The following is a 15,955-nucleotide window of genomic DNA, read 5'->3' on the forward strand; positions in this document are numbered from 1 at the left end:
TCTTGACACACACCACTGTGGGGTGTCTTGACACACACCACTGTGGGGTGTCTTGACACTTGCCACTGTGGGGTGCCTTGACACTTGCCACTGTGGGGTGTCTTGACACACACCACTGTGGGTGTCTTGACACACACCACTGTGGGTGTCTTGACACACACCACTGTGGGTGTCTTGACACACACCACTGTGGGGTATCTTGACACACACCACTGTGGGGTGTCTTGACACACACCACTGTGGGGTGTCTTGACACACACCACTGTGGGGTGTCTTGACACACACCACTGTGGGTGGCTTGACACACACCACTGTGGGTGTCTTGACACACTACTGTGGGTGTCTTGACACACACTACTGTGGGTGTCTTGACACACCACTGTGGGTGTCTTGACACACCACTGTGGGGTGTCTTGACACACACCACTGTGGGTGTCTTGACACACACCACTGTGGGGTGTCTTGACACACACCACTGTGGGGTGTCTTGACACACACCACTGTGGGGTGTCTTGACACACACCACTCTGGGTGTCTTGACACACACCACTGTGGGGTGTCTTGACACACACCACTGTGGGTGTCTTGACACACACTACTGTGGGTGTCTTGACACACACCACTGTGGGTGGCTTGACACACACCACTGTGGGTGTCTTGACACACCACTGTGGGGTGTCTTGACACACACCACTGTGGGGTGTCTTGACACACTACTGTGGGGTGTCTTGACACACTACTGTGGGTGTCTTGACACACACCACTGTGGGTGTCTTGACACACCACTGTGGGGTGTCTTGACACACACCACTGTGGGGTGTCTTGACACACACACCACTGTGGGGTGTCTTGACACACACCACTGTGGGGTGTCTTGACACACACCACTGTGGGGTGTCTTGACACACACCACTGTGGGGTGTCTTGACACACACCACTGTGGGTGTCTTGACACACACCACTGTGGGGTGTCTTGACACACACCACTGTGGGTGTCTTGACACACACTACTGTGGGTGTCTTGACACACACCACTGTGGGTGTCTTGACACACCACTGTGGGTGTCTTGACACACACCACTGTGGGTGTCTTGACACACACCACTGTGGGGTGTCTTGACACACACCACTATGGGTGTCTTGACACACACCACTGTGGGTGTCTTGACACACCACTGTGGGTGTCTTGACACACCACTGTGGGTGTCTTGACACACCACTGTGGGTGTCTTGACACACCACTGTGGGTGTCTTGACACACACCACTGTGGGTGTCTTGACACACACCACTGTGGGTGTCTTGACACACCACTGTGGGTGTCTTGACACACACCACTGTGGGTGTCTTGACACTTGCCACTGTGGGGTGTCTTGACACACACCACTGTGGGGTGTCTTGACACACCACTGTGGGGTGTCTTGACACACACCACTGTGGGTGGCTTGACACACACCACTGTGGGGTGTCTTGACACACACCACTGTGGGGTATCTTGACACTTGCCACTGTGGGGTGTCTTGACACACACCACTGTGGGTGTCTTGACACACACCACTGTGGGGTGTCTTGACACACACCACTGTGGGGTGTCTTGACACACACCACTGTGGGGTGTCTTGACACACACCACTGTGGGGTATCTTGACACACACCACTGTGGGGTATCTTGACACACACCACTGTGGGGTGTCTTGACACTTGCCACTGTGGGGTGTCTTGACACACACCACTGTGGGGTATCTTGACACACACCACTGTGGGGTGTCTTGACACACACCACTGTGGGTGTCTTGACACACCACTGTGGGTGGCTTGACACACCACTGTGGGTGTCTTGACACACCACTGTGGGTGTCTTGACACACCACTGTGGGTGTCTTGACACACTGGGGCAGTTGAGGATTGGTTCCTCTTAGTGCCGGGGTTCAGGATTTGTGACAAGTCAGCTCAGGGAGTGACTCGGGTAAGGCGCTCCAAGGTGTTATCGAGGGCGGTTTTCAGCATCAGTTCAAATGTCTCATCAGACAACAAGGTTAGCCACAGGAGGTTGGATGTCAAGCATAGTAGATGCAGAGGAGGGGGGCAGTGGGTCAGCCTCAGGAATGGGTCGGACGGATTGAGGAAGGAATTTTGTCAGGAATCGGTCCAGCGTTTCCTCGTGTGCATCTGCAATGTGAGTGACGAGTGTGTCAACAAGATCGGGACTCAGTTGCACGGTTTTTGGGAGAGGATTGGACTCTGGGGCTATAGGAACGTCAGTGACAGACAGATCAGGCACAAGCTAAAGGGGTGGTGGAGTGTGATGTAGTGGTTGATGATGGACAGAGTTAGGACGTTTTAGAACACGACTGTATTGCAGGTTGATGGCAGGGAGAGCCTGAGTTTGTGCCGTGATGTACGAAGAACATTGTCTGAAGGTAATGTCATGAGCACCACCACAGATCGAGCAGCATAGTATATCTAATGCACAGTCACGAGTGTAATGGGAACCAGAACATTTCCCACATTTGATGTCGTTGGTGCAGCCTTGTGAGGTATGGTGAAAACCTTTACATCTGTTATGAACAATATATGTGGTGGGCTTGCTATGGGGGAACTGGTACTATTAAGGGGTAGTTAGAAGACAGAGTTATCAAATATGGGAGAGCTAAAAGGCCCGGCCCCCAAAATAAACTATCCACAGTAATAATAACTTGCTACTAGACCATATATGTCAGTCTAAGGGTTGATCAATACACTCCCACACAGGAAGAAGAGAGACTCTGTTCTAAGGTACTTATTTATTAACCCCTTAACAGCCCCCATATACATTCACACCAATAACAATAATAATAATAACTTTACCACACTACCTTACGTTAAAAGCCTTGGTCCACATAAACAGAATACAAGGTTTTACACTGAACACAAGCTAGGGTAAAGCTCTACTATTGAATAACTTGAAGTTAGAGTCAGCTTAGGGTAGGGGACCACGTGGTTCCAATAGGACCCCCTTTAGAATAACTAATAATATAAACCCTAAAAACACCTACTACACACAAAGTATACTACTAAACACATAGGACATGAGTATGCCAGATATTGACTAATGGGCTCAGTACTTATCTTGAACAAGACACAGAAATAAGGAAACGAAGAGGAAGGGTAGGAGGTTCCTGTCCACACCACGCCAGCTCAGAAAAAGATGGCGTCTCAGTCTCCTTCCCCACAGCTGCCGTCAGACTGCTCAACTAATCGTACCGCAGCCCTATACCAAGTTTACTCAGGTTTACTTTACAAATGATTAGAAAGTAATAGTAAGCATAGTTGGTGCCTATGTTATTATTTAATAATCAACCCCCAGCTCAGTCTTTAAATGCTCTTTGAGAAACAAGAATAGTCTTACGTCTGGCAGGGAAGATACAAACAAAGCCACATCGGGTTGCGATTTCCTACTTTAACGTAGCTTAATTAGTTAAATTTTGACCTCTGGTTTCCACTGAAGAACCCAGGGTCGTAACAACATCAAAAGCACTGAGTGGATGTGGAATATACACCTCTAATTTATGGAGGAAGTCGTCAATCCAGATCCGATTGGGAAAAAGTTTTTCTGAGGTTGGAAGAAAACGTGCTCAGATTGGGGACTTGTTTATTTTATAATGGTAAATAATAAATTAATATATAATAAATTAATAAATAATAAATTAATTATTATTATATAATAAATAATAATAATAACAAATAGTATAATGATAAGCAATTATTTTTAATGAATCAAATAGCTAATTAGGATGAATGATAAATAATTATTGACTAGTGCATAACAATAAAGTATTAAGGAATAATTATAATGAATAATCCTTAATGATAAAGTAGAAAACAATTACAATTAATAACTACATCCATAGGTAGTAAATGAAAGTTGCATTAATTAAATTACACTAATTACAATTCATGGGAATATTTCTTAGCTATCTGCAGGCTTATCACTTTAGGGGTTCCGGCGGAGCACCCCCAATCCCGCGAGGGCCAGCGGCGCGGAAGCCCCAACCCCGAAGGGCGAACGCGGCGGCTGGCCGCTGTAACTAGGAATGTGTGTCGACCTCATGGGTGCAGTAGTCTGCCCTCGGGCTCCATCCCTTTTCCTTGTTCATCAATGGTGTACCTTGTGCGCCTTCCGTAGTCGGTTCTGGAAGTATTAAGGCAGTAAGGGTGGGCAGAAACGGGCATGCAGTATGAACGTGACAGGTAAGGGTACTGCTGGAATTAGTTTCTAAGAGGAGGGGGACGTTTCCGGAAGCGAACTGGGCAAGTGTCATTAATGGATAAAGCCAGGGTTATACCCTGTGGAAAACTCTGAAAAGGAACACTGGCACAGGGAATAGGAGTGACTAGAGGGGAAAGGAAGAGAAAAAGATCTTCCAGGAAACTAGTCTGTAGCGAAGTAAGGTAACTACCAAACCGGGCAGAACCTTAGCGGGAAAAAACCCAGACAAGTAAAAAAGGTTGGGGAAACCAGTTACCGTATCTGGGTCAAAGGCAGAAGTTAATCCAGGGGGAGGGCTCTAGCAAGTAATAATTCATTTCAAAATAATCCAATAGAACAATATAAAACAATAGAACAGCCCAACATAATCAATATTTATATGACCACTATGTATATAATATCAAATCAATATATAAATAAAACCATAAATCAAATATAAGAAACAGATCTTAAGGCGTAACTGCAACATGCTTGCGTCCAGAGTGACACGAATTATAAGGATGGTAACCGAGTCGGTTACAGTGATCTCCACTGTATGTTGGCCTCCGAAAAGCATGTTAAGAGCTGAATAGTTAGCCTAAGAAACTGCCTTAAGAGGCGTAAATGAGTTTAGTCTGAGTGTCAATGAGCATTCTGCGAGCAGCAGTACTCCAAGAACTTCAAGATCTGGGGATCTGAGGCAAAGAGAAATGGACACCAGGAAGGCTATGGGTCCGTAAATGTAAAATAATTAATGTAATTAATATAGTAAAATAACAGAAATAAGGACGAAAATAGTAAACCAACTCCCAGACTCATAATAAATTACTACGGACGAGATGGAAATAAAAATTGAATGACAGTACTATAAATTAGTATAGCAACTAATGAATATATACATACACATACATATATATATATATATATATACATATATATATATACATATATACACATACATATATACACATACATATACATATGCACACACACACACATACATTCACAAGAAATAAATAGTGCCTTACAAATATAATGAAGTTTTCACTAACAAAATGTAAAAGAGACATAAGCACTAGAAGGATAGGGAAAAGCACAAAATACTCCTTCCAAAGTACGAGGTCGCAGGACCATTAGCCGGCTAACAGGGCGGGCCCGCCCAGCTAAGGGCTCCACAGGGGTCCCGGCTAAGGGCGTAACGGCTGGCCCAGCTAATGGGCTTAGTACGGGCCGACCGAGGGCATGGCGAAAAATGCCAGAGAAAACGATAACAAGTAAAGCAGAGGGAGGGGTAGAAGTAAGGCGACTAAAACCCGGACCTAATAATAAAGAACTTAAATAAGTAGTAGTATGATACAGTAGGAACTGTATAAATAGATAAATAAGTAAATGTCCCACACTGGGGAGGAGGAAGTAAGCAGGGAAACCCTAACCTTAACAAACCAACAATAACGTAGCATGCACAACACGAACACTAGTGGTCAACAAGGGCAAAATAAGGGCTTAAACAACAGTTGCCAAATGTAAACTGTAAAATCCTGCCTCTGAACATCAGCAGCTGGAACACCCGCAGCTGGACATTGGCAACTGGTGCATCGACATCTGCCAAAGATAAATAAATAGTGGCAACTGGCCACCAGGGAAAACTTCGGTTATAAGTAGAAATCCAACTGCAAGACAATTAGGGACCATATAGAACCTGGGAGCCAACAAGGGAATGATGAGCATCTTCGGCCGCTGCCGAAGATACAAAATTAGCGGCAACGGGCCAAGGGGGAAACTGCAGCAGTTAGGGAAGTGCGACTACAAAACAGATCGTGCTCAAAATAATGCTGGAATATAACTCTTTAGAGAAAACGGGATTAATGCATGAAGCTGAAATAAATTACAATCAAATACAATAAACTGAAAGGAGTGCTAATAGGCACAACGTCTGCAGGAACTTCGGGGCTGGCGCGTCGGCAGCTGGACCCTTGGGAGCTGGAACGCAGTAGGATGGGCATTATCAGTTGGGACCGCTTCAACTGGAACATCAGGAACAACTTCGGCCGTAGCATGGGAGCTGGTCCAACAACCGCTGGAACGCCAGCAGCTGGACCATGTTCCACTTGAACAGCAGCAAGCTGGGACAGCAACAGCTGTACCCACAGCAGCTAGAACACCGACTGCCGGGAATGTCAGCAGCCGGAACACCAACAGCTGCAGCAGCTGGACACCAAAATTGCGCAACAACGTAGTAAGAGAGTGGAGGCTCAGACACTAGGGCAGACGGCTGGACCAGCTGCAACAGACCCAACCGAGCATCGGCCGCTAGGACATAGTGACACGTCGCAGGAAGAACGTCGGCCGGACATCAACCCCTACACGAAAGCAGCAAAGACGTCGGTGGCTATGAAAACCTTCCGGGCTACACCGGGCAGACAAAACATCTGGATAAACCAGCGGCCTGGGGCGCCACTGTGACTTCCGGGCTACACCGGGCAGACAACACGTCTGGATAAACCAGCGGCCTGGAAGGCCGCATATTTATATGACCAATATAAATAAGATACCTGAATAACATCGCCGGCTTAACTCATCACAGGAAGAACGTCGGCTGGACATGAACCCCCGAACGCAGACAGCGAAGACGGCAGCGGCTATGACAACCTTCGTGGCTACATTGGGCAGTCAAAACGTCTGGAGAAACCAGCGGCCTGGGAGGACGCAGTATATTCCGGGCTACACCGGGCAGACAACACGTCTGGATAAACCAGCGGCCTGAGAGGCCGCGTATTTATATGACCAATATAAATATAATACCTGAATAACATCGCCGGCTTAACTCATCACAGGAAGAACGTCAGCTGGAGAACAGCCCCTGAACGCAGTCAGCTAAGACGGCAGCGGCTATGACAACCTTCCTGGCTACATTGGGCAGACAAAACGTCTGAATAAACCAGCGGCCTGGGAAGCAGCAGTATCTTCCGGGCTACACCGAGCAGACAATACGTCTGATAACCAGCGGCCTGGGAGGCCACACATGTCTGGATAAGCCAGCAGCCGGGAGGCTGCAGATTCTTTCGGGCTACACCGGGCAGACAAAACGACTGGAAACGTTTACTGGTACTGGTAAACGAAACTGGTACTGTCTAGCTGTCAGTACTTAATAACTTAATGACAAAGTCAAGAAAACAAGTATAAAGGTAAAACGGTAAGTAAAATGACATGCACTTAGGCAATGCATAACTAGCAATAAATTGCTGATGGAACTAATCATAATATGAGTCCAAGATAACTTAAAGGGAGAGGCATGAGGCCCGAAGACAGCGTCTAGGACATCCTAGTTGACTTTACTTAACTTAAAGGTGAAGCATAAGTTAAACAAACAATTGTAAACCAGTAAAGTAAAAACATGCAGCAAGAGCGATGTAAAATGCGGGAAATTTGCTGAGGAGACTAAACGTAAATGCAGGGCCAGAATAAACTTAAAGCAAGAGGTAAGGGCCCGATCCCTACAACTATCACATCCTAGCTGACTTTACATAATAACTTAAAGGCAAAGCAGAGGTTAAACAAACATAAATGTAAAACCAGCAAAGAAACACGCAGCTTGACACTGTATAAAATTCATTAATAAATTAAGGAAACTTATGGAAAAACAAGTCCATAAAACTTAAAGCTAGAGGCCGGAGGCCTGTGACACAGCAGCTAGCCTAACCTAGCTGACTTTACCTAATAACTTAGGCAATGAGCAAAAGTTAAAACAAACCTAGATGTAAAACCAGCAAAAGAAAACATGCAGCTTGACACTGCATTAAATTCATTAATAAATTAAGGAGACTTATGGAAAAACAAGTCCATGAAAACTTAAAGCTAGAGGCCAGAGGCCTGTGACACAGCAGCTAGCCTAACCTAGCTGACTTTACCTAATAACTTATAGGCAATAAGCAAAAGTTAAACATAAATGTAAAACCTGCAAAAGAAAACATGCAGCTTGACACTGCATAAAATTCATTAATAAATTAAGGAAACTTAAGGAAAAACAAGTCCATGAAAACTTAAAGCTAGGGGCCAGAGGCCTGTGACACAGCAGCTAGCCTAACCTAGCTGACTTTACCTAACAACTTATAGGCAATAAGCAAAAGTTAAAACAAACCTAAATGTAAAACCTGCAAAAGAAAACATGCAGCTTGACACTGCATTAAATTCATTAATAAATTAAGGAGACTTATGGAAAAAAACAAGTCCATGAAAACTTAAAGCTAGGGGCCGGAGGCCTGTGACACAGCAGCTAGCCTAACCTAGCTGACTTTACCTTAACTTAAAAGCGATAAGCAAAATGATAAACAAACATAATTGTAAACCAGTAATAAATAAATACACATGCAGCAAGACGCTGCATAATTTGCGGGAATAGTTAGCTGATGTAACTAAACGTAAATGCAGGGCCAGTAACCTTAAGCAAGAGGCAAGGGGGGGGGGGGGGCCGTACTCCGCGCCTATCATAGCCTAGCTAAGTTACTTGATAACTTAATGGCAAACAGTAGTTAAACAATCACAATTGCAAAACCCGTAAGAGTAAATAACATGCAGCTTGACCCGCATAAATTGCAGTAATAAATTGAGGTAAATTAATGATACGCAATACGAAGATAATCTATATCTTCGATAATCTAGATAAAAGTCAAAGGCATGAGGCTTGTAACTCAGGAACTAGTACAACCTAGGTTACTTTACTTAATAAATAACTCGATACAAGAAGCAAGTTTTAATAAGTTAATAAAACATGCACGAGGGCAATGCATAAATTGTAATAATAAATTGCAGAGAGAAACAAATCGTAGTTGCAAGCCCAAGGAAGGTAACAGCAAGAGGCTTGGACCCGCATCACGGGTCCAAGATAAATAAACTGCGGATAAATAAATTGTGAGGCTTAACACATTGTAACTGAAAGACAATAATATAATATTTTATATAGCCAGCGTTTAGAGTAGAGTAAACAACAGCATGAATAGGAGCTGGCTTGAGCATTAAATGTCCTGGAACAACAATAACAGCACTACCCAATATATAAACAAAGGCATGGGGCGAAAGCAAAGGTAGAATTACAGTAAATATTGTAGCGTGAGGAAGCACGCCATGACTAACAGTCAGACTGTAAAGAAGCACTTATATAAAGAACGTAAATAATAATTAACGGCACAACATAAGTCGCCCAAGCAGCATACCTCATGTCGACTGTGTGAGGGAGCTTAAGGTACAGGGCTGAGCAGTTGGGGGAGGTGGGGTGGTGGACAGGCCTCCCAAATGTGCTTCAAATAACAGCCACCTACTGGAGAAAAACCAGTGCCCCATAACACCGAGGGTCACCTTCCCCTCTAGGACCACTGCACTTGCATTTGGTCACCAAGGCTGAACCAACAGGCGTGCTTCAGGGCACGCACACCAACACAGAGACAAACACTGGTCCGGCGCGCCAACACAAACACTGGTCCGGCGCGCCAACTACACAAACACTACCTTAAATGTTGAGAAGGGCAGGACGCCCCTGACGGGTCGCTCCGAGACGTTGTCGATAGGAACTGGTGTAGGGTCCATGCTGGGGGAACAGTTGAGCAGGCTAAACTTCTGTGTTTACGACTCACTGAGCAGCAGTGAGCCGTTTTGTAAGAGAGCAGCTGCTGGCTTGTCGTGAAGAGGGCCCCGCAGTCTCCGTCCAGGTTTATATAACCTCGGCTTGTTGCGCGCGCAGCTTGGGGCGGTTAAAGTCAGCTTCCAGACATCCGTTTTCTCTTCCACTCAGAAAACCCACCGTTTTAGGAAAACAGTGTTCTTATCTTCACAGACAGTGGAACAAGAAAAAATATTGTATACCCACAAGCATTGTGAAATTAAACATTTTTAGAAACGTGCATTTTCTCTTTTCCTAATTTTTCATTTAACCAGACTGAGCCACAGCAACGCGTGGCAGGTACAGCTAGTATATGTATAAATGGAAATGTTCGTTTGTTCATAATCGATAATTTCCGAAAATTCTTCGCCAATTGCTTTCAAATTTTCAGACAACGTTCCATTCGCATCAGAGCGGGTTATTATATACATTTTGTATAGATGTCACATCTGTGACGGGAAAAACATGATTTTTTGAAAAACTGTTTTTCATGTGAGGGGAAATCTTCGAAACCTTTACCGATTGCTTTGAAATTTTGACACAATGTTGCATTCGAAAAAGCACGTCTTTTTATATACCTACTATATACATGCCTCACCTGTGACAGGAAAAAACATGCTTTTTTTGAAGAATAGCGCCATCTGATGGACGTAAGAGCATCACATGCTGTAATCTCTAAAAGTTCTTCACCGATTGCTTTGAAATTTTGACACAACGTTCCATTCAAATACGCGCATGATTTTATATACCTACTATATAGATGCTACCTCTGTGACAGGTAAAAGCGTGCATTTTTTAAAAACAGCGCCATCTGTTGCACTTAAGACCAACACACGCTATACTAAATGTGTTACGATTCCATTTCAATGTTTCTGATTTCATTGATAAATTGAATTTTCATAGATTTCGATTTATTTTCATTTTGATTCAATTATTTTGTGTGACATTGCGTTTGAATTGAGCTGTGTTGTTTACCATACCGTTTATTTTGTGAGTATAGTTTATTTTTTTATTTTTTTATTGTTTTTCAATTCGTTTTTTTAAACTGTTTTTCTTATATTTCAGTGATGGAAACATATGGGGCCAGACTCAGAAAGCAGTTATGCAAGCATTTACGAACCTGTACATCTTTCTTCAATCTTTGATGGCTTTGGTTACATTTATTAAACAGTTTACAAGCATGAAAACTCGCCAATCAACTGTTGTTGTTGGTATAAACAGCCTCCTGGTGCTTCGGAGCTCATTAACTGTTTAATAAGTGTAAACAAAGCCGCCAAAGATTGAGAAAAGATGTACAGATTCGTAAGTGTTTGCTTAACACTTACGAATCACTCTTCGTGAATCTAGCCCCAGATCATTTGATGTTCCCAATTTTCTGATTGGAACTTTAGATCATTTGATCATCAGATGAGGGAGTGGAGAATGGTGGGAAGGACGAGGGGACGGGCGTGGGGGATGGTAGGGAGGGGACAAGAGGACAGGGGGAGGGGCAAATGGTGGGGGAGGACGAGGATACAGGGGAGTTGGGCATGGTTGGGACGAGGGGAAAGGGGAATGGAGAATGGTGAGGAGGACAAGGGGAAAGGGGAGTGGGGGATAGTGGTGAGGACGAGGAGATAGAGGAGGAGGGAATAGTAGGTTGGACGAGGGGACGGAGGACGAGGAGCACGGGGGAATGGTTAGGAGGGTGAGGGGATGATGGGGAGGAAAAAGGGACGAGGGAGTGAGGAATGGTTGGGAGGACGAGGGGAATGATGGGGAGGACTGGGAGACAGAGAAAGGTTGCTGTGGCTCAGCAACGCAAATGCATTGCTGAGCCACAGCAACGCGTGGCCGGGTACAGCTAGTCTATATATATAAAAATGGAAACGTTCGTTTGTTCAAAATCGCTAATCTCCGAAAGTTCTTCACCGATTGCCTTGAAATTTTCACATAACGTTCCATTCGCATCCGAGCGGGTTTTTATATACATACTATATAGATGTCACGTCGGTGATGGGAAAAAACATGCTTTTTTTGAAAAGCTGTGTTTTTCGTGTGTTTTTCATGTCAAGGAAATCTTCAAAACCCTTTTACCGATTGCTTTTAAATTTTGAGACAACATTGCATTCGATTAGGCAAGTGTTTGTATATACTTAATATATACATGCCTCACCTGTGACAGGAAAAAACATGCATTTTTTTAAAAAACTGCGCCATCTGTAGGACGTATGAGCAACACACGTTGTAATCTCCGAAAGTTCTTCACCGATTGCTTTGAAATTTTGACACAGCGTTCCATTCGAATACTTGCGTGTTTTTATATACATACTATTTAGATGTCACACGTATGATAGGTGGAAACATGCATTTTCGGAAAAACAGTGTCATCTGTTGCATGTAAGAGCAATACACGATATACAAAATATGTTACTATTCCATTTCAATGTTCCGGATTGCATTGATAAATTTAATTTTCATAGATTTTTATTTATTTTCATTTTGATTTAATTGTTTTGTGTGACGTTGCATTGGAATTGAGTTATGTTGTTTACTATACCGTTCATTTCGTGGGTATAGCTTATTTGTTTCTTTTTTCACTGTTTTTCATTTCGTTTTTTTAACTGTTCTTATTTTTCAGTGCAATTGGTGGTGATTTTGAGCTATGTCGATTGATCTGCGTGTGAATTGAAATATTTCTTTAGTGTTTTTTGTTTTTGTTTTGAAAACAAGAAAATGGGTAACACGTTTATTTCAGAGCTGCAAATGTGCAACAAACAGCCATGAATCCACCGGCTACAGCGTTAACTGCTTTCTTCGCGTTCTGTCAAAATGACGCGTTTGCGAAAACACTACTGTATTTGGAAGTGCCTACGTATTACACACACAATGCGAGTAGAAAATCATTTGAAAGACGCAAACAAGGAGAGCAAGTCGACGGACAACCTGGCATATTCAAATAAACTACGATAGGCAGACTGCACACGGTGCATCCTAATCAAGATGAGAGCTTCTTTCTTCACATGCTGTTGGTAAATAGGGCCCAGTCCAACGACTTTCCAGCCATTGAGATTTGTCAATGGCATAACTTATGCCACTTTCCGTAGTGCATGTCAAGCTCTTTAATTTATTGGAAAACGACCGACACTAGGATGTATGAATTAATGACTCGTCCATACACAAGGAAAATTCAAATATGAACATAGATTTTACATCAGAAATCTACAACGAAGCGTTGATAATGACTGAAGATTTGTGCTTAGAAATCGCGAACAAAGTTCTAAATCAATTGGAAATGTCATCACCGAATCGATCTGATACTGCTTCGTTCGATGTAGAATTGCGTCGTGAACAAAATTGAACGATCTGTTGTCGTATGGGCAATCAAACATTCCTAAGCGAATGCTTGAGCGAAAAGGCATTTACAGTCAAATAATTCACTCTCAATAACGGGTTTGGAGAAATCTTTTTAGATGCGCCTGGAGGAACTGTAAAACCTTCCTAATTAGATTCATTCTGGCAGCTTTTCAATTCCAAAATGGCATAATCTTAGCTCTTGCATCATCCCGAATAGCTGCGACATTGCTACCAGGTGAAAGAACTGCTACTTCGGCTATGAAATTGCCATTGAACATGCAGTTCATTGAAACTCCCACGTTCAACATTTCCAAAGCATCCGGCATGGGAAAAGCATTGCACAAATGTAAACTTATTGTTTGGGAGGAATCTCTACTTGAGGTTATCTTGAGAGGATTTCGGGGCTTTAGTGTCCCCGCAGCCCAGTCCTCGACCAGGCCTCCACCCCTAGGAAGTAGCCTGTGACAGCTGACTAACACCCAGGTACCTATTTTACTGCTAGGTAACAGGGGCATAGGGTGAAAGAAACTCTGCCCATTGTTTCTCGCCGACGCCCGGGATCGAACCTGGGACCACAGGATCACAAGTCCAGTGTGCTGTCCGCTCGGCCTACCGGCTCACTGGGCAAACTTGTTCCATCTTAACACTTTCGCGCTATCTGGACGCGCCGGCGCGTCCTGTTTCGTCTAACGTAAACGCATAGTGGACATAAAGTTATGTCCTCTTTTAAAATATTTGTATAAAATTCAATTTTAATCCGATTTCATTGGGGTTTGTTTCAAACGACGCGCCATGAAGTTCTCTTTCTCACCACTAGGCCGCCTGGCGCGTTGGCCTACCCGGTCACGTGACGGGCCTATTGTTTTCGTGTCACGTGTCGTGAGTCGATCACGCTCCCCTCGCGCGCCAAACTCGAGCATTTTTACCCGTTTCCGTGTGGATTATACCCAATTACTTCATCAAAAATGGATCCAGGTCAAGGCCCAAGCACTTCTACGCCCAAGGAAGCCTCCAGGTCATCGAGAGTGGACAAAATAACCCAAATTTTTAAGAAGTGGAGCGGAGTGAAGCTCACACCAACGAAAATTCCAGGCCTTGTGGAGGATTTATCAGAAGCTGAAGGTGATGTAGAGGTATTGGAGGAAGATTTTGGAACCCACAACGATTATAGTGTACCTAGAGCTAGAGGGAATGATACGGCAACGAGTGATGAGGAGACTGAGGCCCTCACCGAGGAAGAGGAGGCACCGCGACCCCCTCCTCCTCCTCCATCTCGGCGCACACGTGGTGCATCTAGGCTACCTAGAAAAGTAGCTACCAGACATGTTACTCGTCGTAGGAACACACGACAAATTGCGCCAAGTGATTCTGAAAGTATAAGTGATGAGGAAAGTGATGAGGATTCATTCGAGCCTGCTGAAAGGCGTACACGTACAGTACGTACTCGGCAGGCTGGGGCTGGTGAGGGCTGGAGTCGTAGCAATACTTCTCCAGTTGTTGATGATTTTACTGGAGATCCTGGACTGAAAATTCCCAAGCCTACTAGTGCACTGGCTTATATTCAATTGTTCATCACGCGAGCCCTCCTTGAGTTCTTTACCGTTGAAACAAATTTGTACGCCTCACAGTTATTCCGGATGGCCAATGAAAATGTATCAGATATTTGGACCCCAGTGAAGGTGAGTGAAATGGCGCGATTCCTAGGACTGTTCATATTGATGGGCATAATTAGGCTCCCAACTATGAGGATGTATTGGCAAACAGCAAAGCCATGGCATGCTCGTTTCTTCAGCTTGTTCATGCCGTCCAGACGATTCCAGCATATAAACCAGTTTTTCCACACATTCAATACCAATGCAGTGCCCGTGAACAATCGTGATAAGTTGATAAAAGTGAGACCAGTGATGGATTACTTGAAAGAGAGGTTTGCTCAAGTTTACATCCCCAAGAAAGAGTTGTGTTTGGATGAGGGTACAATGGCATGGCGAGGCCGACTATCCTTCAAAGTGTACAATCCAAACAAACCAGACAAGTATGGTGTGAAACTTTATATGCTTGCTGAATCTGTCTCTGGGTACATATATGACTTTGACGTATACTCAGGTATTGGTAAGTGGATACAAACCAGACAAGTATGGTGTGAAACTTTATATGCTTGCTGAATCTGTCTCTGGGTACATATATGACTTTGACGTATACTCAGGTATCGATAGTGGATACAGTAACGGGGTTGATGCAGCCTTTAGTGAACCAGGGTTACCATTTGTACATGGATAATTACTACAACTCGGTTACCCTGACAGAAACATTGAGAGAACGTGGGGTGTACACATGTGGCACAATTAGAATGCTACGTGGTGCCCCAAAGGTATTGCAAGCTCTAGCCAAGGGTAAACTTCCACTGGATACCACAGTATACCGCCGCAAAGATAACACCTTCATTCTCCTGTGGAAAGACAAGCGAGTGGTTTCAATCATTACCAACATCCACAATGCAGACACTCAGCGAGTTCAGCGAAGGAAGCGAATTCGCAACCGAGACGGAACAAGTGGAATACAACAGGTAACAGTGAACAAACCGACTGCAATTTGCGAGTACAATAACTTCATGAAAGGTGTGGACCACTTCGATCAAATGGTTAAATATTACCATTTTACCAGGAAAACTCACAAGTGGACCAAAAAGATTACCTTTTATTTCCTGCAAATGGCATTGCATAATGCCTATGTTTTGTACAAA

The 15,955-nt window shown here is 44.1% G+C and overlaps 1 protein-coding gene and 1 long non-coding RNA gene across 2 annotated transcripts; one reads left to right on the plus strand and one right to left on the minus strand.

Moving 5' to 3' along the window:
- Positions 1 to 3,615: 3,615 nt before the first annotated feature.
- On the minus strand, positions 3,616 to 9,717 carry LOC138350271 (uncharacterized). The gene is made up of 2 exons (XR_011222051.1): positions 6,779 to 9,717; positions 3,616 to 4,169 (listed from the first exon to the last, which is right to left on the minus strand). It is a non-coding gene; the product is annotated as an uncharacterized lncRNA (long non-coding RNA).
- A 3,822-nt stretch (positions 9,718 to 13,539) lies between these two features.
- On the plus strand, positions 13,540 to 15,377 carry LOC138350212 (piggyBac transposable element-derived protein 4-like). Its single transcript, XM_069300560.1, has 2 exons — positions 13,540 to 13,561; positions 14,191 to 15,377. The coding sequence occupies exons 1-2, from the start codon at positions 13,540 to 13,542 to the stop codon at positions 15,375 to 15,377; spliced, it is 1,209 nt and encodes a 402-aa protein (XP_069156661.1).
- The last annotated feature ends 578 nt before the right edge of the window (positions 15,378 to 15,955 follow it).

The sequence above is a fragment of the Procambarus clarkii genome, chromosome 44 (genome assembly GCF_040958095.1).
Source record: "Procambarus clarkii isolate CNS0578487 chromosome 44, FALCON_Pclarkii_2.0, whole genome shotgun sequence".
In the NCBI taxonomy this organism is placed as follows: Eukaryota; Metazoa; Arthropoda; class Malacostraca; order Decapoda; family Cambaridae; genus Procambarus; species Procambarus clarkii.